This window comes from Giraffa tippelskirchi, chromosome 12 (genome assembly GCF_054371585.1).
Source record: "Giraffa tippelskirchi isolate mGirTip1 chromosome 12, T2T-mGirTip1v1.2.pri, whole genome shotgun sequence".
Taxonomy (NCBI): Eukaryota; Metazoa; Chordata; class Mammalia; order Artiodactyla; family Giraffidae; genus Giraffa; species Giraffa tippelskirchi.
In genome coordinates this window covers 14,438,059-14,462,191 of record NC_137286.1, presented here as the reverse complement: position 1 = coordinate 14,462,191, position 24,133 = coordinate 14,438,059, and the positions used below count along the sequence as shown (strand labels likewise).

The 24,133-nt window shown below is 45.8% G+C and overlaps 1 protein-coding gene and 1 long non-coding RNA gene across 2 annotated transcripts in view; one reads left to right on the top strand and one right to left on the bottom strand.

Moving 5' to 3' along the window:
• Nucleotides 1-22,533, top strand: part of LOC145529015 (uncharacterized) — a 67,631-nt gene extending 45,098 nt beyond the window's left edge. Inside the window, exons 3-4 of the long non-coding RNA XR_014070833.1 lie at nt 1,705-1,766; nt 21,210-22,533. This is a non-coding gene — a long non-coding RNA (uncharacterized LOC145529015). The remainder of the gene's footprint in view (nt 1-1,704; nt 1,767-21,209) is intronic.
• TGM7 (transglutaminase 7) lies at nt 1,631-23,963 on the bottom strand. Its single transcript, XM_081548461.1, has 13 exons — nt 23,954-23,963; nt 15,597-15,779; nt 14,486-14,731; nt 13,780-13,898; nt 11,753-11,881; nt 11,494-11,671; nt 7,865-8,003; nt 6,511-6,614; nt 5,834-6,076; nt 5,016-5,342; nt 4,496-4,656; nt 2,271-2,404; nt 1,631-2,012 (listed from the first exon to the last, which is right to left on the bottom strand). The coding sequence occupies exons 1-13, from the start codon at nt 23,961-23,963 to the stop codon at nt 1,853-1,855; spliced, it is 2,133 nt and encodes a 710-aa protein (XP_081404587.1). The 3' UTR covers nt 1,631-1,852.
• Nucleotides 23,964-24,133: the final 170 nt, after the last annotated feature.

The following is a 24,133-nucleotide window of genomic DNA, read 5'->3' as shown; positions in this document are numbered from 1 at the left end:
GGGAGGGGCGGCAGGTCGAAGGGCCCACCCTGAGAACTCACAGGACGGTGCTCTCCGTTGCTGCGCTTCTGGATTTTCTCAGTTTCCCTGCGATGGAGCTAGCTCTATTTGCAAGAATAACTTTAGTTTTTATTTTCTTATTGAGATATGATTGACATATAATACTGTATAAGTTTAAAGTGGGCTTCCCCATTAAAAAGAATACATTTGAATCAGTTCTATTGAGATGCATGAAACTGGAGCCCATTATACAGAGTAAAGTAAGCCAGAAAGAAAAACACCAATACAGTATACTAATGCATATATATGGAATTTGAAAGATGGTAACGATAACCCTATATGCGAGACAGAATAAGAGACACAGATGCATATAACAGTCTTATGGACTCTGAGGGAGAAGGTGAGGGTGGGACGTTCTGGGAGAATAGCATTGAAACATGTATATTATCAAATGTGAAACAGAACACCATTCCAGGTTCAATGCATGAGACAAATGCTCAGGGCTGGGGCAGTGGGATGACCCAGAGGGATGGGATGGGGAGGGAGGTGGGAGGGGGGTTCAGGATGGGGAACACATGTGAACCCATGGCTGATTCATGTCAATGTATGGCAAAAACCACTACAATATTGTAAAGCAATTAGCCCCCAACTAAAATAAATAAATTTATTAAAAAAATAAATAAATAAAGAGGGCTTCCCTGGTGGCTCAGACGGTAAAGAATCTACCTGCAATGCAGGAGACCCGGGTTCAATCCCTGGGTCGGGAAGATCCCCTGGAGAAGGGAATGGCAACCCACTCCAGTATTCTTGCCTGGGACATCCGAGGACAGAGAGCCTGGTGGGCTACAATCCACGGGGTCACAAAGACTTGGACACAACTGAGAGACTAACACACACACACGTAATGATAGCTTTCAAAAACACAATGATAGAGGGGAGAAGACCAGAAAGATATGTGGCAAATGTTAACAGAGATTCCTTTTGGGATGGGGAAGCTATCAGTGATTTTTCTTTTCTTTTTCACTTTTCTGTTCTTTCCAAATTATCTAAGATGAGCACACATGATCTAAAGAACTACAGGAAGGTAATACAAAAGAGTGGCTCCCTATCCTTAAAGTAACAAAAACACACCATATGAATGAAGGAAGAGAAGCTGAGGGGAGTCAGTGTGACTTGGAAGAGGAAGAAAAGATTCGAGACAGTGAGTGGGTGAGGGAGTAAGAAGGGGAAATAGGGCCAGGGAATGTGAGGGCCTCTTGAGGGGGAAGCCTCTACGAAGTGCTTCCCAGTCGTCCCGGGACCACCCTGAGTGGGCCCTGCCTCACCATCCCCAGGCTCTCAGGCCAGCAGCAGCTTCTGCCTGGTCCCCACAGTGGCACAGTCACTGTCCTCCCAGAATGTGCAGGCCCCCCTCCCCAGACCTCCCTCCAGCCTCTGCTTGCAGACTTGCTAAGATGATCTAAAGGGAGAGACCTGGGATCCAGCATTCCAGAGAGGCTGATTTAGAGGAGATCACATTGCACGCTCTTGTGGCCGGGGCCCTTCTAGGAGGAGAGAGAAGACAGGAAGGGCCCAACCACAGAGGACCATAAGCGGTAAGTAGTTTGTTAGCACAGAAGAAGAACACGGGTGATAAATAAAGCATTTTTATTGTCTCTTCCCAAGATGCACAATGGTTCTAACAGAGCTTCCCTTCGCCCCCAGGTAGGCCAGGAAGAGGACAGAGGAGGAACAAAGATAAAACACCTCCAGGAGAAGAGAGCAAGGTGGGCCTGAGGGGTGGGTTGGGAGGCTGAGAGGGCATCTGGAGGGGCAGCCAGGGGAGGAGCTGGGCAACTAGAGGGCCTGAGGCTCAAGGAGCCCTTGCTGCAGCAACAAAGATGTCCTTGTATCCCTTGATCTCTTTGATCTCGTTGCTGCTGACGAGGACTTGGAGCTGGCGGGGTCCAGCTTTGATGGGGTAGAGGTCCAGTTGAATTTCGACAGTGTGTCCGGCCACCAGAGTCCCAAGGCTGCGAGTCAAAAAGGGCCTTTTAGAGCCTGGAGTAACTGTTGGGGTGGGTGTTCTGGATTCTGCTCTTGATCAGTAAGCACCTCCCACCCCACCCTACCCTACCCACACCACCTACCAAGCTCAGCCTTTTTTGGAGGAAGGTGGGAAGGTGGGGGCAAGGAGGCATCATCCAAGAGACTAAGGACCATCCTATGACCCCACGAGACTCCCCTTATCAAAGACCAGCTGGAGACAGGTGGGTGGCCATAGGACTTACTCATTTGATATTTGTCCATTGATGAGGCCACTGCCCTCCAGCACCATTGTGCAGTGACTCAGAGCCACTGAGAGGGTGTTGGTGAGTGAGATGTGGACTCTCAGTGCCTTGCCTACCTCAGCCCTCTCAGACACCTGTGTGGAGAGAAGACAAGGATATCGGCGGGACATGGCCTCATTTCTGCACTCGGTTCAGCAACCTCACTTCTCCACCCATCTGTTGACCATGAGGGACTGCTTATTTAGGGGGTAAGATGCTGCAGGGGAGAGAACAGAAGCCCAGGGTATTCGTGGTTATCATATACCCTGGCCTGAGTACTTCTGGAAGCCACCACCAATGGAGAATTGGCACCAAGTTGAAATCTATTCCCTCCCCATCATCTGGCTCAGGATGGCAATTAGATTTCAACTTCAGTGCCAGCTCAAATCTGTTAGTTGTGACTGATAGGAGTGCTGTGTTACAAAGGCTCTTCAGGTTATCCTTCAATTAAAAAATAAATAAATTTAGAAAAAAAAGGATCTTGAGGACAATCCAGAGTCAGTGAGAGAGTTGTGATTGATTAGTGATGTCTGACACAGGCATGGGATAAGGAAGTGATGTCATGTGTGCCATCCATATGCCACCAATGATGTCATTCTGAGGCCAAGGTCCCAAGAAATGTTAATGGCAGAGCCCAGACCTGACCCGGGTATTCCAGACCCCAGCCAGGATCTTTCTCCCACTCTGCTCTGTCTCCATATACATGACCAGACCCACTCTGAGTTTTTCCAGGTGCGCTCAGTGCATGACATGTGAGGGCTGTGTCATAGGGCAATCATGGCCTTGGTCTGTGACTGGGAGGCAGGGGTGCCATCCTACTCACTTCTCGAGCCTCAGTGCCTAGCACAGTGCCAGCCATATGATGGCTATCTGGTAAACGAGTGTTGAACGGAAATGACTCAACCACCCAGATCCTACTGGGAGCATGTTCTGGCTCAACCAGAGAATCACAGAAAAAGAAGAACACGTTGTGGCTCCCCTGAAACTCAAAGAAAGGAAACGAGTCCTTTGTACTCTAGTGAGTGTGCCAGAGTTGAACAAGATCAAAATAGCTTTGGTATCCAGCCGAGTCATACAAATCATTCCATGGTTCCTTAGCAATATGCTCAGTTGCTCAGTCACACCCAATTCTATGCAGCCCCATGGACTGTAGACTGCCAGGTTCCTTGGTCCATGGAATTTTCGAGGCAAGAATGCTGGAGTGGGTTGCCATTTCCTACTCTAGGAGATCTTCCCAAGCCAAGCATCGAACCTGTGTCTCCTGCATCTCCTGCATTGGCAGGCAGATTCTTTAACATTGAGCCACCTAGGAATGCCCTTCTTACGGGGACCAATTAATAGCCTAGTTGGCATCTGATGTGTTTGCAGTGGATCCTGCTGCAACCAGGACTCTGTGTGGTGGGCAGGGCCTCATCTCAGCCCCAGGATTGTGTCTGCTCTTGTGATTCTGCCCACTGTTCCCCCTTCCCCATCGTGGGAGGCTGCCTGACGACCTCACAGGCCAGGAGAAAAATGTCAGGTTGCCAGATGGTTTATGACGTGGAGCCACTTGGTTCTCATTCCCGTTGGGGTGGAGAGTACTGTTGACAAATCCAGCAGGTGCACAGTCAGGTGAGGATTAGGCAGTGGGTGAGTCTTTCAGGTAAGAGGGGAGAGTGGGGGAAAGAGGCTTCATAGGAAGGAAAACCCTGGCAATAGGAGCTGGGCATCATCCCCGCCCTCCTCCACTGACCCTTCCTCCACCTGTATTCATTTCCTGTGCAGTGCCCTCGCTAGCCCCTCAGGCCTCTGAACTGGAGAGGTGAGGCTCACTTTTCAGTTGTTTCCCTTTTCCTTGTCACCCCGTCTTATCAGGTGACAAGGAATTTGGCCTGAGTCTCTCTCAAACCTGTCTCCTCTACTCTGTCTTCCAGACACTGCCTTTCTTGCCTCTTTGCCTTAAAATGCATTCATCTCCACCTCATTTCTCTATAGATTGTCTTCTTGTGCATCCTCCATAAAATGTCACCACCTCCTCTGGGAAGCCTTCCCTTTGCACAGAGCACAGAGACCACACCATACTGCACTCTAATCATCTGTTTGGAGTCCAGGGCAGGGACTGTGTCTTGTTAGCTGCTGTACCCCCAGCCCCTGGGTTGGCTGAGTCAGAGGGCCCCTCCAGCCCCTTCTCTGTCCAGATGCCTTACCTCAATAGATAAGTGGGGAGGCTCCAGGGAGATATCTTTTAAGACCAGCATGGACCTCCCTGTCTCCTCCACTTTGGCAATGCCAGACACGCGGATCAGCTTTTCATCCGTCAGCTTGTTTCTGTAATTGTTGTAAGGTAGCGAGAGTGGCCACTGTATATCTAAGCACAGACAAAATGCATTTTGAGTCCAGGAATGGGTCTCAGAAATAAAGAGAGTGAAAATGTGTATGTGTGTGAGAGAAAATGAGTGTGCGTCTACGTGTGTGTGTGTGAGAAAGAGATAGTGCTTACCCTGCACCCCAGCCCCCCAAGGTCACCGCTGTGTTTCCCTGGTGGCAGCATCAGAGGTATAGTACCTGGTATTCAACTTCCTTTCAACAGCAGCTTCACTGCCCGATGTACGTGAGAATGAGTGTGTGTGTGTGTGTGTGTGTGTGTGTGTGTACTGGGGGGTGACTTGTTCATGACCCTAAGCTCCCTTCCCTGTAGATGCCTTTCCAGGCCTGCCTCATACTCACCCTCCCCAAAGTCCAGGGTCAAGTGCACTTTTTGTCTCCAGAGGGGCTGCCGGGTACCACCGTTGTGCAGCAGGGTCTGTGCACAGAAGCCCACCACCAGGTGGATGGGCCCCTGAGGATGGGCTCTGTCCACAACCCTCCGGGCATGCAGCCTCAGCAGCAGGTCCTGGCCCCACTCAGGCTTCCTGGTCAGGTGAAGCTGCAGCTGTGCTGGCTGGTCCACAGCGCCCCCAGACCCCAGCAGATCTAGGAAGGGTGAAGAGGTCCTCCGCACACCTAGCATTTTCTGGGAGGCCTTCATAAACACAGATCGCTCCTCAGGGGATCCTGACAGAAAGGAGAGCCAGGAAAGACATCAGTGGGGAGGAGTCAAGAGGAACAATGACCTTCTTGGGGGAACAATGACCTTCTTGGGGAAACAAGGCACCCAGAAACTCCCAGACCCCCTCCCAAAGCCCCAACCCCAGGAATAGCTGCCGAAGGAGATGATACAGCCTCACAGCTGAGAACACGGGGATGGGTATTGCTGGCCGCTGGGCTCAAACCCTCACTCCATCATAGTCCCTTCACCTCTTGGTGCAGGGTTCTGTCACATATAAACCAGGGATATCTCCTTGCCTCATAGAGTTGCCAAAAATTGGGGTTAAATGAGTTCCTGAATACAAGCACTGGACGCTGTTATTAGTCGTCTTTGGAGGAGGAGGTAGTTGGGTTAGGTGGTGATGGTTTACACGTAAGAGTCATCTTCAAACCCCTTTCCAGGCAAGCAAAGGAGGTTACAGCTGCCCCCTCCCTGCAAACCCTGGGGTCCCAGGCACCTTCTGGGTACTTGTAGGAGCTGGTGATATTCTGGCGCTGGTCTGACCCTACCATCTTGGTGCTGATTTCCTTCCCGATGGAACTGGTGTTATGGGCCAGGATTTCCTGGGCCTGGCCATCCTTCAGTAGCCAAATGACTTCATCAGCGTTCACCTCGGCATACACAAATGGGGTATCGTAAGGCAGGTGGACCTCCCCTTCCCTGATGGCCTTCACGGAGGCAGGGCCACAGCGGAACAGCCCTGGGCAGAGAACAGGAGTTGTGGACCACTAATTCGGCTGCTGACAGGTGGACCAGGGCCAGTGGGTCGTGGCCATGGGAGGCAGAGGAGGGAGGTGGGATGGGGAGAGGCAATGGCATCAATGACCCTCCTCCACAGGGTTGCTCTTCAGTTCCCACTAATTCATCGATGCTCACAGCCACCCTGGGAAGCATCATCCTCATCTTCCCTCCTTTACAGAGGAGCAAATGACTGAGAGGTCCGGTGACTCACTGACCTACCCAGCTGTCAATGGCAAAGTTAGATCCCTGACCCGAAGTTGTCTCTGCTACAACTTTGGAAAGTGGATGAAGTGGTAAAGGCATCGCTCCCTTTTAGCCTCCTGCTCACAAGGTCAGTCACTCTGATTGGCCTCTCCACAGAGCCCAGGCCCTTCCACAGTGGTCTTCACTCACCGCTGCTGGTTTGCTGGGGAGTGGGGTCCAGAACCTGCCACCCATTGTATCCTGGAGGGAGGTCTTTCCGGATCATCCAGCACTCATTCCAGACATGGAAATTCCTGCAGAAGGCAGTAAGGAGAAAAGGGCTCACATTTTCAGAGTATTTGCCAGGTATCAGACCCTATACTGAGTGCTTTATATCATTGTTTCTTCTATTTTTTTTTACATTTTATTTGGAAGTAATTTCAAGCTTACAGTAAAGTTGCAAGACTAGGATAAACACCACCCATATACCCAGTTCATCTATTGTTAGCATTTTGCTCCATTTGCTTTAGCACTGGCTTTCTTTTAGATGGAGATTTCCTAGAATAGGGATCTTCCCTTACATACTCTTATACAGCTCTCAACTTCACACATTTAATATTCATACTTTATCTACCTTATTGTCTATATTTCAGCATTGTCAGTTGACCTAATTATGTCCTTTATGGCATTTTTTTCCACCCAGTTCAGGATCACACATTGCATTTAGTTGTCCAATACCCTTTGTATTCGTTGAACTGGAAGAGTTCCTCAGGCTCTGTTTTTATCACATTGACATTTTGAACACAGTCTTGATTGATTGATTTTTATCAGAGTGGTCCTCATTTTGGACTCGCCTGATGTTTCCTCATGATTAGGTTCAGGCTGTGTGTTCACAGACAAAATTCTACGAGTGTATGTCCTTCCCAGATACATTACTGCTCATTGAGCCAGAGAAGTTTCAGCCCTCAAGGAGCTCAGAGAGGGAGGGAGTGCCAAGGACAGCAGCTAATTCTCATACAATTCAAAGGTCTTACCTGGAAACTGGCTGGAAAAGCAAAAACAGGAAATCAGCTTTGGGGTAGAAGAGAGGAGAAAAGAACCAGGGGAAGCAACGAGAGATCCAAAAATAAAGGGAAACACAGAGACACACACAGATGCCAGCCGGGAGGGACAGTGGGGCAGGGAGAGGAGAGGTCGAGAGAGATCAGCGTAAGTATGCAGAGACAGCTTCCTGGCTTTGCCCTGAGAGAGAAACAGAGAAAGGTGCAGACAGACAGAAGGCTCAATGAAGGAAGAGTAAGATGAGGTCAGTATTCAGAGGGCGCAAAATCTGTTCATTTGGTTGCCAGCCTCAGAATACATTAACTCATAGTCTTCTATGTCTGAAATGAGCTTGATGTGATCATCTGATTAGCCAGAACAGCTTTCAGGCTGAGGACATATTCTATGAGCACTAGCAACAATGTATAGGGCAGTATTCCCTTAAGGCCAGAAAGCATCAGGTCAAAATTTTCCTGCCCTACCTGGAACAGAGCAGATATCTGCAGGAGACAGTGCCCCTTACCATATTTTGTCTCGTTTCTGAGCTGGCAGCATTTCTGCATGTTGGTCATAGTAGGTGTCGATGGTCAAGTTCGCATCCGAGTTGTGTGCAGAACGGAAATTGGAAACAACACGGGTTGGAACACCTAAGCATCTCATTACTAAAGAGAGGAAAAGCATGGGGAATTACCAAATCCATTTCAAGCAGAATCACTGGTCTCACATACATACTTTCTCACTTTTAAGCTGGAAGAGAGAAAAACTCCAACATGGTTGCAGATCCGTACCTATACCTCCTTTATCCTCAGAGCACCGCGCCCAGGCCCAGAAACCTTGCGGCCTACCTGTCCTATCCATGGTTTCCATTCCACTAGGACAAAGAAATCACTTGAGGGTCACTTAAGACAATTAACAGCAACCCAGTTGATCATTTAGGGCTTTTCTCATTCAGCAGCTTTCCAAACCAAAAACAGAGAACCTAAACATTTGATAATTTGAAAGAAAAAAAAATTAGACCTGTGCTGTGGTCAAAATTCTCCAAGCCAGTCTTCAGCAATACGTGAACCGTGAACTTCCAGATGTTCAAGCTGGTTTTAGAAAAGGCAGAGGAACCAGAGATCAAATTGCCATTATCCGCTGGATCATTGAAAAAGCAAGAGAGTTCCAGAAAAACATCTATTTCTGCTTTATTGACTATGCCAAGGCCTTTAACTGTGTGGATCACAATAAACTGTGGAAAATTCTGAAAGAGATGGGAATACCAGACCATCTGACCTGTCTCTTGAGAAACCTGTATGCTGGTCAGGAAGCAACAGTTAGAACTGGACATGGAACAACAGACTGGTTCCAAATAGGAAAAGGAGTACGTCAAGGCTGTATATTGTCACCCTGCTTATTTAACTTATATGCAGAGTACATCATGAGAAACGCTGGGCTGGAAGAAACACAAGCTGGAATCAAGATTGCCGGGAGAAATATCAATAACCTCAGATATGCAGATGACACCACCCTTATGGCAGAAAGTGAAGAAGAACTAAAGAGCCTCTTGATGAGGGTGAAAGAGGAAAGTCAAAAAGTTGGCTTAAAGCTCAACGTTCAGAAAACTAAGATCATGGCATCTGGTCCCATCACTTCATAGGAAATAGATGGGGAAACAGTGGAAACAGTGTCAGACTTCATTTTTTTGGGCTCCAAAATCACTGCTGATGGTGATTGCAGCCATGAAATTAAAAGACGCTTACTCCTTGGAAGGAAGGTTATGGCCAACCTAGATAGCATATTTAAAAGCAGAGACATTACTTTGCCAACAAAGTCCATCTAGTCAAGGCTATGGTTTTTCCAGTGGTCATGTATGGATGTGAGAGTTGGATGGTGAAGAAAGCTGAGCACTGAAGAATTGATGCTTTTGAACTGTGGTGTTGGAGAAGACTCTTGAGAGTCCCTTGGACTGCAAGGAGATCCAATCAATCCATCCTAAAGGAGATCAATCCTGGGTGTTCGTTGGAGGGAATGATGTTGAAGCTGAAACTCCAATACTTTGGCCACCTCATGTGAAGAGTTGACTCATTGGAAAAGACCCTAATGCTGGGTAGGATCGGGAGCAGGAGGAGAATGGGACGACAGAGGATGAGATGGTTGGATGGCATAACCGACTCGATGGACATGGGTTTGGATAGACTCTGGGAGTTGGTGATGTACAGGGAGGCCTGGCGTGCTGCAATTCATGGGGTCGCAGAGTCGGACACGACTGAGCGACTGAACTGAACTGTGGTCAGAAGAGAAGCGGTGTGACCTTAAGTAAATGGCTTAACTTCTCTGGGCCTTAGTCCTTAGTCCTTAGCTTATAGGTAACAAAATGGAGTTGGACCAGATGATTTTCAGTTCTGAAATTCTGGATCTGTAATTCGATTCAAATGAAAGGGTTTGAAAGAGGTAAGAAAGAAATCAGAGTACAGATAGAGCAAGATAGATTTATAGAGATACGTGGAAGACATCAGCAACAAAGGGAATCTTGCCTGGACAGTGAGGGAAGGACCATCTTTGATAAGACAACAGCACCCTCTTGTGGCTTCTTAGGAATCACACAAAGCAGACACTAGCCCATTGTCCTACTGCCACCACCAGATGTAGCTGATCAGGGGCAGATAAAATTAAGCCAAGAGCCAGATGTGACCTTTGAAACACAGGCCCCCACTTCTACAGGCAAGGTAAGGAGTTTAGAGAGAGGTTTATCCCACCCCTAGGGAGCCTGGCATGATGCACTGCATGGGGTCACCAAGAGTCAGACATGATTTAGCGACTCAACAACAATCCTTCTTCGGAGCAAATGGTGCCCATTGAGGCTGCTGTGGGGGTGCCGATGCTTTGAAATGTAAGAGGACTATTAAGATTGGCCAGTCTTTTTGTTTCGATTCATTCAGGAGCCCAAAAGGATGACACTGGTCTGCAATCACCTGTCCACTCCCAGCATAGCTCCTGGGCTTTTCACAAATCTTTGGCAGAGGTGAGAGTCAGACCAGGGCTGCGAGTGGCCAGAGGTAACTTGGTAGGAGCAGCTCTCCCCTCATGCAAAGGCTGTAGATTCTAGGGCCTGGCAGTGGAGAGGCCCAGAGGTGGAGCAAAGATGCAGACCCAGACCTTCTCCCTCTCTTCGCAGAGTCTAAAGGCCTGAGCCCTCCTCCTTAACTCCTGCCTGATCAGGGACATCCCAGCCTAAGGCAAATCTGGCTGTACTAAGTGCTGGCACTGTGCTGAGCATTTTCCAATGAAAACAAATGAGCACAATGAGGTCACTTGATTTCAGCACTCGTATTTAAACCTCTCCGCTGTCCGCAGCATCTGTACATAACTGCGAAGCTGTGTTGCCCTTCTCATAAAAGTCTAGAACTTCGGCCCCCATCTCTGCCCTTCCCATTCTGTGCTCCCTCATCCTCCAACTCAGAGTCAACATATTGGTTCAGTAAGCATTTCTCAAGCCTCACAGTGGAACAGGCAGCACTGTATCAAGTACTCCTGCCTCTTGGGGGAGGATAAACAGGCACCACAGTGCTTTCCATCTTTCCCTCATATCCACAGATAATCCAGTTGATGACCTGGGACTAAATTATAAATAACTGATAAATGTGTAAAACATGGATGCTCCTTAAGGGTAGTTAACAAAGTAGTAAATCTCTTAATTGTAACTTCTCAAGAATCTCTCAGTGGTATTTGGGAGCCGGCAGCTCTGCCTACAGGTGAGATCAGGTTTTCCCAGATCATCTGCTGGCACCTCAAGCTTCCTCCAACTTGCCCTTGACCCCAGGCTCATCTTGAGCTGAGGAGCCTGAGCTGGTGGCAGAAAGAAGCCACTTTTGCCTCCACTTTGGGACCAGGAGCTCCTCTATCCAGGTGACCATTCTAATAGTCTAACTGCTCCATCAAGGAGTCTGTGGAGTGACTGCAGCAGGTCAGCCCGTCACGGGATATTGCAGGATTCCCTGAGACTAGCGAGTGTGCTATTTAAGAGCTGAATGTCCACGACTCCTTAGCCGTAGGGCTGTAGACAAGCCACAATTAACCGAGGTGAAGTAGACACAATCCCAGCCTGACCTCAGAGGGTTATCATAGAGTCAATAAGCGAGTCTGCATTCCCACCCCGCCCCCCTCACTCACCCGTACACATCACAGCTGCAAAGACCCAGCATTGCCCGTACTTCACAGGCTGCCCGCCCCTGGCTGCCCACTGCCGCAGGATGGCCACGCTGCCCGTCCACTCTAGGGGGCTAACCCCCCGGGAGTAGTCCTCTCCCCAGTTCCCTTGCAGCACGCCGCTGTCGTCGTTGCTGTTGATCTAAAGAGGACAGACAGATGAGTTTCCGTGGTGCCCGTGCTGGGATCGCTGGGGCGGGGCCAGGGAAGCTTCCGGTCTTACCATGGCGCTCACCACCCTGCAGATGTACACCACGTCGTTCCGCTGTGAGTAGTCTTTGGACGGGTTCTTTAAGAAGTACAGGCTCTTGTTCAGAATCTCAAAGCAGATATCTATGATGTCCTCTTCAAACTTGCCCGGGAAGTCACGGAAGAACAAAGAGAAGAGTAAAAACGTCTAGAATTCTGAAGCCAACTCAGTAGCACTGACTTTTAGGGATGGTGTATATGTGGTGGGGGTAGGTGCTAAATATCAGACCAGCTCCTGCCTTCAAGGAGCTTATAAGTCAAGTTGGGAATGTGTCAGATTCAGGATTTGAAGAACTAGCCTGTGTGTTTCTGATGGAAAATGCAAATAGAATTTAGAGAGATGAGAGTCGACTGAAATGAGCAGAAGACTATTGGAGCCAGTGGGCTTGGAAAGACTAAGCAGACAAGAAGAGCTCTAGGTAGGGGTGTTCACTTGAGGTCTTTGGGCGCAATGGGTACCAGAGACAGAGGCTCGGAGATTTTCTTTCTGGATGACTTGTGGGATTAGGAAACGATCACATGGGTAGGCATGTGAGGAGTGAGAAAAGCATGGAGAGCCTTGAAGTCAGGTAGAGGGTTCAGCATTGATGGTGTGGACACAGAAGACAGTGTAGACTCAGGACATACAACATACATTTATACATGCATCCTAACCGTTTTGGCTCTCAAATGCCCTGGTAGTTTTCTAAGTTTCAAAAAATTATACAGGTTGTTAGGGAACAGGAGACTGATCTTCCTCAGCAAGGCTCCCTGCTTCCTGTCCCCACCCCACTCTTCCCTCCCAGGGTGTGTAGATAGGGCTGATAAGGCAGTGGGAGGCAGAGAGAAACTATCCTGGCCATGGCTGGAGGTGGAGAGCAGAAAAGTTGCCCAGAGTCAAAGGTCCCCTGCTGCGTACTCTAACTGGATAATTGGTGTTATTAAAGAACTGCGTTCATTATTTCAGTTATAATAATGGATTGTGGTTTAGTTTTTCAGAGAGTCATCATCTTTTAGAACTATAGTTGGAAGTATTAGTGAACTAAATGATGTGATAATTTGCTTCCAAAAAATTCAGTGATGAGATAGGAGGAATGGGAGAGAATACACCAGGGACCAGCAGTTTTTCAGTAAAGGACCAAATAATAACTATGGCCTTTGCAGGCCATAGGGTCTCAGTCTCCACACGCAATTCTGCCATTGTGGCGTGAAAGTAACTACAGATGATACCTCAATGAATGAGCATGCCTGTGTTCCAATAAAAGAGTATTTATTAGACACCGAAGTTTGAACTTCATATAATTTACGCATCACAAAATACAGTCAGCCTTCTGTATTACTGGGTTCCGCATCCATGGATTCAACCAATAGAATCAAAAATATTAGGGAGAAAAATTCTGGAAAATTCCAAAAAAGCAAAACTTGAATTTGCTGCACAATTCCAGCAGCTATTTACATAGCATTTACATTGTTTTAGGTATTATAAGTATCTAGAGATGATTTAAAAGTATATGAGAAGTTGCACATAGGTTATATGTAAATATTATACTATGCCATTTTATATAAGGGACTTGAGCATGCTTGGTTTTGGTATGTGTGGAGGCATCCTGAAACCAATGCCCTGAAAATACTGAAGGAGGACTGTGTTCTTTTTTTTTTTTTTTAATTATTGTTTTTTTGGCAGTTTGAAAAGTATGAAAACCATTCTAAGCTCTTGGGCCATGCAAAAACAGGCAGTGGGCCACAGGCTATAGTTTGCAAATCCTTGATACAGATGAAACAAGATTCACCATAAATTGATCACTATTGAAGGTAAGAGGTTCGTGGAGGTTCATTAGAGTAGCCTGTCTACTTGCATTATGCTTTAAGTTTTTCATACAAAATATTAAAAACTGAGAAGAAAAAGCATCTCCCCTTCCTTCTTTGCACCTCTCACTCCAGCACTGCACATCCTGACTTCTGTTAGTGGTACTTCACAGGCTAACAGAGTTTTCTGGGGCGCACTTCAGGTGACAGTGTTACCTGCCCGTAGTTCCAGGGCCAGGGGGTGATGAATCTTTCATGACCCTTGTAAACAAAGCCATAGTCCATCATGATGTACTCCTGCAGCAGTGTCTCACTTGGCAAGTAGACGTCGTCCTCTGAGCAGTGAAGAGTAGCAGAGGGGACAAAGCCCCAAACCAAAAAATAAACAGTAATAAAATTATAAAACAGTAACGACAGTATCTTCCTGGATATTCAGAGAAGCAATGGGTTGATGGCAATAGAAATCAAGACTGGGCTCCTTAAAAGTCTATGTGCTTTTCTAGAGGCCAGCCATGTAATCTATACTTTAGAAAAAGATTATCTTCTCTTGGTTTTAAAAGTAGCAAGCTGGTCATAGAGATTTGGAAAATATGGATGACGGAAAGAGGACAATGAAGATCACCCCTTCCTACTACTGAGACACCCATCATTACATTTCGGTGTAACCTGTCTTCACTTTCTTTTTCTGTACATATATGTAATTAAGATCATATGTGTTCCATTTCCTAATGGATTTCATTTAACATCAAGCCATGAACTTTTTTATCATGCCATTAAAAATTCTCTGTGAAGGTGATTTTTAGTAAGCACATGGTAACACATTGCATAGATGTCCAGCAGTTTAATCAGGACTTTCTAAATAGACCCTCACAGAGTGTTCCCAATGGATCAGTTAGCATTACAACCTGTGAACACATTATACCTGCACTCCAAGGGTTAAAAAGTAAGATGAAGGTCCCCAGAGGGTGGGTCATGCTATGACTTGGGCCCTGAGAGATCTCCATCTTCAGAGAGTAGGGACCAATGACTGCACTGGGCGGTGTGAAAAGGGAGACAAAGAGCGAGTTGGCCTGAACGGTGAAGTCAGAAGCACTCCAGCCATTGCCTTGTCGGGCCTGGGTGAGCAAGAAGGTGGCTCGGGTTCCCAGCAGCTCCTTGGGCACTGGTCCTGTGTAGGAGAGAATGACCCTGAAGTGAGGCTCAAAATCTATGTGACATGATTGCAGCAGAGGAACTGGAAAGACCCTTACCTCCTCCCACAACTTGCTAATCCTTTTACTGCCACTAGGTGTCCTTAGACAGACACTTAACATCTGTGTAGTTACAGTCCTGTCTGACTCTTTGCAACCCTATGGTCTGTAGCTCACCAGGCTCCTCTGTCCATGGGATTTCCCAGGCAAGAATACTGGAGTGGGTAGCCATTCTGTTCTCCAGGGAATCTTCCTGACTTAGGGATCAAACCCAGGTCTATTGCATTGCAGGCAGAGTCTTTGTCATGTGCGTGAATGCTAAGTCACTTCAGTAATTTCTGACTCTTTGCGACCCTATGGACCATAGCCCACCAGGCTCCTCTGTCGATGGAATTATCCAGGCAAGAATACTGGAGTGTGTTGCCATGCCCTCCTCCAGGGGATCTTCCCGACCCAGGGATCAAACCCACGTTTTTTATGTCTCCTGCATTGGCAGGTGGGTTCTTTATCACTAGTGTCACCTGGGAAGCCCCTTTACAATGTAGGCCTCAGGTTTTTTGTTTTTATTCTGTAAAATGGGATCATAGTAGTACCCACCTGAAAGTCTTGTCAAGGATTGAATGAGATAATGTGCAAGATAATGCGCGTGAATTTTTAGCACAGTGCTTGTTGCATATTTAAAAGTTGTCTGTTACTAACACAACCTTAGTTGGCTGAGTCAGCCAGATCTTAAGTGCACTAATAGGGATCTGGGAGTCCCAGGAGAAGAGAGGGGAGGGTGGTTCAAAAAGGAGAGGCAGGGGCCCTACAGATGAACTTTGCCTTGGGGAGGGGTGGGCTTACCTGTCTCAGCCACAAAGGTGATGGAGTCCTTCTTTGAGTGGAAGGGGCGGTTGAAATGCAGCTGGATGGTGAAGGACTGGCTGCGGCGCACAATGAGCCGCTGGAGACCCATCTCCTGTGTGTGATGCTCCTGGTTGTTCTTGGCACTCTGCAGGTCGATGGACCTGAGCTCCAAGGCTGCCACTGTGGGTGAGATGGGGCAAGGGGACAACTGTGGCTTCCTGGGCTCAGCATCCCCAACACTTCTCAACATTTCTGTTCCACCTGGCTCTGACTTGGCTGTGATTGCTGTCCAGATCTTAGACCTCTGCACCCTGCTGCCTAGTTTCAGGACTCAGAGAGCAATTCAGCACCATGATTCCAGTGACCTCTGAACCTAGCTCAAGAACTGGGGTCCCAGACAACACAACATTTCCAGATAACTGAAACTTAACCCTTGAAGTGCCGCCTTGTAGTCTTAATCACTTTTGTTGACAAGCTTTCTAAAAATTACTCTATTATCCTGATGACAGACGAAAAAGCATACTAGAATTTTGTATGAATTAAGTCAAAGACTGGCGGCTACAGTCCACGGAGTCCCAAAGAGTCGGACATGACTGAGCAACTAACACTTTCTAAGTCAAAGAACTGACTGGAGGCTGGGACCTCAGCTACAGGCAAGTCCCTGCTTTAGGATATGGGTGCAGGTGGGCACCACAGGGTTATTTACAGCTTAATTTCATACTTCTCAGCCACGTTCCAGGTGGATGAAGGCACTGGCTGCTGCCTAAGATGTATACTTAGTGTATAATCTTAAAAGTCTCATAGCATAATAGGCAAGGTGCAAGATGTCACCATCTTGGCTGTGAGATCTTGAGCAAGTCACTTAAGGTCCCTGACATCAGTGTCCTTGGCTGAAAAATGGTGACAGTGGTGTGCCCACCTTCTAGGGTTCATGTGGGCATTAAGTGAGGATCACATGTAAAGACCTTAGCATAGCGGCAGGTGCAGGCTGAGCTCTCAGTCATCAGGAGCTGCTCTTAGCACTGGTTGCCTCAGGTTGTATTTGCTTTGCTGTTTTTGCTGGTGATAAAAATTCATTTGGTCCTTTCCCTCCAGTAGTACATCAGTTATCTCAGTGGTTCTAAACAGGGGAATTTTTGCCCCCTGGAGGACATTTGGCAAAATCTGGAGACATTTTTGGTTGTCACAACTCGGGGAGAGACTGCTACAGGAGTCTAGTGGGTAGTTGCTGGGGATGCTGCCAGACAGCACCCTAAAGGAAAAACTCATGTTTGCTCTAGCCAATTTTTGTGCCATTTGCAATTTGAACTCTTTTTTTCCACAAAGGTTCTTTACAATTTCACTGAATGAGTTCACTTTGATGGTTTTAGCCTGCCTTTGTTACCTGGCTGAATTTTTTCGAGTCCTAATTCTTCACCCAAACACTTTCTCTTGCCATCTGGGAACTGGCTAAACTGTCTTCCAGGTTGTCGTCCAAGTCTTTGGTCATACGATTATTTAAGTATTAGAGGTTAAGTCCAAGGCCAGTGGAGTATTACCGTTGGAGCTTCCTTCCACATTAACACTGAGCCATTAGGAAATACTCTGTAAGTAGAGTTGTTCAGCTAGCTGTGACTACATCTAGTTCTTTATGTGAGGAAACTGGATTAGGTGTTTTGTTTTGTTTTGTTTTGGATTAGATGTTTTTACATTTTCTTCACAGTCTAAAGTCAAATCCAGTTTTCATTTAGCATCTTTCTCACAAATTTGTCAAACATCTGGCTGAAAACAGAACGTGTATAATGCTCCCTTGACCACCCCCCCCCCAGTAACAACCATTCCTTGAGGCATATTCAAAGGTGAACCACTGGATCAAATAGTACGAAGTTTTTCAACCTCTTAAATGTAACATAGGCACTTAAATAGTTATATTATTGGAACCAGAAAATTCAGGGCACAATCCAAGACAGATGACTGTGAATAATTAAACAGCCCTTTGTAAACATGTCTAACCTATTAGTAGTTTGTGAAATCAATTTAGAGAAATGTGACCAGTATTTTTTTTAAAAGAGTAGAATAGAAAATATCACAATGCATCCTACATTAATTATATTCACTTAATATAATTATGCATCTAGCTCACTGAAGTGTTTTTCATGTCAGGGAGACAGTGACTTCAGAGAACAAAAGGGAGGGCCTTCAAGAGAGGAGGCGAAGAAAGCCAAGAAGATCAACAAGAAGTTCAACAAAACAGGAAATCAAGCAGAATCAATTAGTAAAAAGAACTGTAAAAAACAACATGGTAACGCCCACAAGGCTGTCTCACCTTGGCCACCAGCCCACAGGGGTTAATAATGAGTAAGATTAGAAGTAAGCCGTGGCTGCATGACTCCTGGTGCTTGACCAACACAAAGACAAGGATATAGGAGGATCAAAATATATCCCCATGTATTATGAGTCTTAAAATGAATAGAGACTTTAGAGCAGCTGTCTGCCTGCTATGAGCTCTGAGGTGCCAACCTCCTGACCTCAGAGACATCAAAACACTTGGACACCCCATGTCCCCCTCCGGTCTTGGCTCAGACGTAACCATCACACAGGGACTTTCCTTAACCGCTGAACACGATGCTTCCTCCCCTACCTTATGGTCGTCTGCCATCACAACAGCCTTTTGACTTTCTGCAGAGCACACTTCATAGCATCTAGAATCAGTTTCAGGAAGCAGAGACCTTGGCCATCTTCTCACCCCTGGACCCCTCCCCCATTGCCTAGAATGAACCATTGTTCCTAACTGCTGATAATTACAGCTGATGTTCGCTGAACACTTACCACATGCTAGGCCCTGTCTGAAGCATTTGATGTGTCTGAAATCATTTCCGTTCTCTCAGCCACTCTGGGATGGAGGTGTTCATATTGTCCCTGCCATGCAGCAAGGACAGAGCTGGGATCAAACCCCGGTAGGCCGGCTCTAGAGCCTGCCCCCTTAACCTCCACAGTCTCCTGCCTTCCCTGGTGGATGCTCGGAGATGTTTGCGTGGATGGCTATGTGTGAAGTACAAGGAGAATAACCGGGCAGGAGGACAGTGGGGCTGTAGAGGAGGGGAGAGAGAGGCCTTCGAGGACAGCAAGGCCAGGTTGAGGAGTGGCTTGACTCCAGGCTGAGATGCTTCTATTTGCTCAGTAGTAATGTATGTGACTCTCCCTGATGGGAGGATAAAATGTTACACCTTTCTGAGGGCAGTTTATCAACATTTCTTATAAATGAAAGGATGCCTTGAAACAAATTCCTTTGATCCACAAATTCCTCTTCTAGAAATTTTTCCTAAGAAAAATCATAATTTGTGTATAAAAGTATAAACATAAGGATATTCAATGCAACCCAAATATCCTACAATAAGAATTGGATGTTGTTGTTCAGGTTGCTAAGCTGTGTCTGACTCTTTATGATCCCATGGACTGCAGCATGCCAGGCTTCACTGTCCTTCACTATCTGTCTCCTGGAGTTTGCTGAAACTCATGTCCATTGAGTCGATGATGCCATCCAACCATCTCATCCTCTGCCACCCTCTTCTTTTGCCTTCAATCTTTCCCAGTCTTTTCCAGTGAGTCAGTTCTTCAAATCAGGTGGCCAAAGTAGTGAAGCTTCAGCTTCAGCATCAGTCCTTCCAATGAATATTCAGGGTTGATTTCCTTTAGGATAGACTAGTTTGATCTCCCTGCAGTCGAAGCGATTCTCAAGAATCTTCTCCAGCACCACAGTTTGAAAGTATCAATTCTTCTGCACTCAGCCTTCTTTATGGTCCAACTCTCACATCCATACATGACTATTTGAAAAACCGTAGCTTTGACTAGACGGAACTTAGTTGGCAAAGTGATGTCTCTTCTTTTTAAGATGCTTTCTAAGTTTGTCATAGCTTTCCTTCCAAGGAGCAAGTGTCTTTTAATTTCCTGGCCACAGTCACTGTCCACAGTGATTTTGGAGCCCCCCACAATAAAATCTGTCACTGCTTCCACTTTTTCCCCTTCTATTTGCCATGAAGTGATGGGACTGGATGTCATGATCTTAGTTTTTTAATGTTACATTTTTAGCCAGCTTTTTCAGAATTGGATACGTAAAGTTTATCCCTCTCATCCTAATGTAATCAACAAAAGGACAAAGGATATGGGGAAATAATTCATGCAACTTTAGAAAGCTAAACAGAAAATTAAAAAAAAAAAACAAATATGTTAACAGATTAACTGCAGGTGGTAAAATTATGGGAAATTTTTCTTCCCTTTGAGTTTTTTTCTGTCAGCCCAGCATTTGCTTTGAACATGTAATCCTTTTGTATTTAAGGAAAAGTGTTGCTTTGATTAAATGCAGGTTTTTGAGGAGTGTCACGATCACAGCTGTGCTTCAGAATTAATCCAGGCCAGAGGGAAACAAGACTAGGCTATGAAGGGCAGTAAGAATTCTGTTGCAATAATCTAGGCAAAAGGCTAATGAGATCTCGGCAAAGGCATTGGTAGGAAGAAAGGAGGAACCACCCGGGTGTATGCGAGGGACTGGTGGCCACAGGCATGCAGGCTGGTAAACCTCTGGTGACATACCTTGACTTCTGGGGCTTCCTAAGGCCTCAGCTAATTTGGACGCAGACTAGGGAAAGTTGAAAGAATCCACTGCCCACAACATCCCAGGCAAGCAGGCTACTAGTAAAGGACTAGAAAGCTCCAGACAGAGGTAGTGAAGGGGACAAGAAGACCCCTGGTACAGTCGGCAGAGGGAGTGGACACCTGCCATTGAATGTCAGGTGGACTCAGCTCCTTTACTTCTCCTGCCTTTGTTCCTGCAGTTAGTCCAGTTCTCCATCAATGTCTTTTCTTTTTCCATTTCTCATTGTTATTGTCAGTTTGAGACTTTGATTAACACTTCATTCTTTTTCATCTCTTCCCTTTTAAGAAATATGAAAGGGCACTTCTGTTTGAGAGCTTACAAAGATTCCTATGTGATGAGATTACTACTGAGCATTTCTGTATAAGGATGAAAATGTCTCACTACCTAAAGATGCAAGTCCAAATTCCTTAGCCAAGCAGTCAAAGCCCTCCACGATGGGGTCCTAACACATCTATCCAGTCTTACCTCCCAACAGCCCATAAATAAACTGTACTTCCCTTGTGTGTATTGTGGCCTCCCAATAGATTGTGCCCAGCTTTACCTCTGGATGGCCCTGCCCCTTCCCAATCTGTGTGTGTCCCCATTGTACCCATTCTTCAAGCAAACTCAGCATCCACTTCCTCGTGAATCCTTCCCTGTAATTTTAGGATGGGGAGCATCTGTAACAGGTTTCATATCCAGCTAACATTTACTGAGTGTTATTAAGCGTCCGGCTTTATGTGTGTTATGCATTATCTCCCTCTGTGCCTACAACTACCATATTACAAATTCCGTATTGCGGATGAGCCGACAGAGGATTTGGGAGGTTAAGTAACTTGCCCGTCATCACCTACCTAGTAAGTGGCAAAATTGTCATTTAAACCTAGACAGTTGATTGTAGAACCTAGTTCTTAAGTTGGTTTGGAGGTTTTCACTTTTTTTTTACTTTCCAAATAAACGACTATTGTGCTTTATTCAAATAAAAACATAACGAACAGACCTAAGAGGAGCAACTCTGGTGGAAGAACTGAGGTGGAGGTTCCCTTGACTGCTCTGCAGAGCCCTGTGGGTCTGAAGAACACAATGGAAGCCACCGTCCCTCTTAACCTCCTCATCCTACAATGCCAGCAAATCAGGGAAGAACAAGCTCCAGCACCCACCTGGTCTCTTGCCTGCTCTGCGATTTCTTAGGCTTTGAACCGCTTGTCTGTCAGTTAATCATGTACTACTATGTTGTTTCTTTGCAACATTATTTTCATTTAATGGTGTCTACGTGATTCTATTCTTTGATTGCTTCCACTCAGTACTCAGCAATTCAAATAGCTGCTGGCAGGAGAGAAGTGTTACTTGACTGGCTGTACAAGTTAAATTATTAAGTCTTTTACAGCAAATGTAACAAAGGATGAATATCCATTATATATAAAATTTGCCATAAATATGAAGAAGTCTTGCTATAATCAGAGGAATGCAAATGACAACAGTAATGAGATTCCATCTTTGATCCATTCAGAAATGCTTAAAAGAATAATAACCTATTTTGTGAGGGTATATAGAAATGGACTGTCTCCTATATTTCATGTATGGTGTGAGCATAAATTCATACAGACTTTTTAGAGAAAATTGATTGATACTGAAGGGTAGCAGATTATGCCATCCCCAAATACACCACTTCAGGATAAAGATTATTTTGAGCTGAAGGCAATTGAGAAGCAGAAGATAAAAGAAAAGCTCTCTGCCCTCCTCTATTTGCCTAAAAGCAGGACTTAATTTGTAAAGGTGCCCCCCTCCCCAGGCTTCCCCGGTGGCTCACTGGTAAAGAATCTGCCTGCCAGAGCAGGAGATGCAAGAGACGCGGGTTCGATCCCTGGGTTGGGAAGATCCCCTGGAGCAGGAAATAGCAATCCACTCTAGTATTCTTGCCTGGGAAATTCCATAGACAGGGGAACCTGGTGGGCTATAGTCCGTGGAGTCGAAAATAGTCAGAAACAACTGACTGAGCACGCACACTCCCCCACCCCTCTCACCAGAGACAGCTCTAGACCCTCATCAACCCAGAGATAGCCCCAGAGGAATCTATATAACAATGTATTAACTAACTCTTATCTTCCATTAGTTCCCTCCTATAATTTACCTTCCAACAATCTACTACCCTAGAAACTCAAAGTCCTTTTCTTTTGTTTTGTCCTTTCTGTAAAAATGTATGTTCTCTTGTTAAGATGATGTCAAAGCCCAAGTTCTCACCACCCCTTTGAGTTACTCTTCACAGAGTGCTTCTTTGCGTGTGCAGTGCGCATGTTAATAAACTTCTTTTTTTCTTGTTAATATGTCATTTGCTGATCTAATTTATAGGTCCCCAGCCAACAAGCCTAATTGGGAGAGGGAAAAAAGTTAAGTTTCCCCTCCTCTACAAACATCCATCAAAACTTAAAGTGGGTATTGTATTTGGCCCAATAGTTTTTCTTTTATAAATCTTTCACATAAATATTTGTATACATATGCAAAGTTATATTGACAGGGCATGTATTGCAGCATTGTTTATAAGAGAAAAATATTGGAAACAATCTAAATGTCCAGGAATAAGGCATAGTACAAATACATAAATTTATTAAATAAATTGTGTTTAAATGACCAGAATGGAAAACTATAATTATTTAGACTGATTGATAAACCAATATGTACCAGCCTACAAAGATTTCTGAGATATATGATTAAGTTTTTTAAAAAGCAAGTCATCAAATAATACGTATTATATAATCTCATTGTATAAAACAATTTTATATAACCTAGTATTATTTAAAAGCAGTTAACCAAATTGTTGACAGTTCTTTCCAATGAGGAAGGAGGAGGATTGGGAGTACATTGTACATAAAAGGGAACTTGGGGATTTTTATCCTAAAATATGAACTTTTTGCATTTTATAACAAGCATATTTTTTTGTGTGTATTACTTGTTTAGTTAAAGCATAATATTTTTAAAGATAATATAACATTTTAGGCTTACAATAATTGAAGATAGCCGAGGAGGGAAATACCCTAGAATTTAGCACAAAAGTACCCTGGAATCTAGCATAAGAACAAGTCTCTGGAGAAGGCTCTACTAAACTCTGGCTTGTATAAAAATACCGTGTGCATCTCTAATTTCTAATAGTTTATATAATTCCTAATAGTTTACTAATGTATAATTTAGAACCCAGCTTTAAGAAATGCACATTCCATCTTGGTGCCCTCGCCTGGCAGGCCCGGTGTGTCTGTCTGCCAGGCTGACCTGGCCTGCCAGGCCCTGTTCTTTTCAGTCCCAGTAGCAGAGTGGCAGCAGCTCTGAGGGGCCCTGAGCTCAGGAGCCAGGAGAGCTCTCTAAGGAGCAGCCGGACCAGGAGAGGTCTAGGATCCTGGAGGTTCTCCCTCAGCTCCAGAGTCAGCCATGGAAACGACCTCCCAAGTACCAAAGGCACCCTGTGGGCCTCCTCAGACCTTCCAAAGTCATTCCAGTCCCAGGATGTTAAAGCAAAGATTGTCCATAGCTTCAAGGTTAAGCCGAATCCATCTAGAAGGAAAGGAATGACTGTATGATTGTGCCAAGGTCTGATCAACGATGAGGAAATAGGAGGAAGGGGGCAGATTGCACAACAAAATAACAGCATCAATTCAGGGTCTCCTGTCTCTGCTGTCCTCCTCCTACCCTCTCCAAACGTCTCCCTTCCCTTGACTTAGCACCTCGGAAAAGTTAGATTCCCAGTACTCACCCTGATCCATCTCCCTCCTCCTGTCAGGCAAGGCCCTTCAACTAATCAGCATGAAGACTCTAGACCAAATTGCCTCCCTAAGCATTTAGTCATCTCACTAGAACCTTTCCCTCCATCCTTAGGCGGGTGGGGCTACCATTTCCTCTTCCTCCCCCTCCTAGTACTCCTCCTGTTCTTACG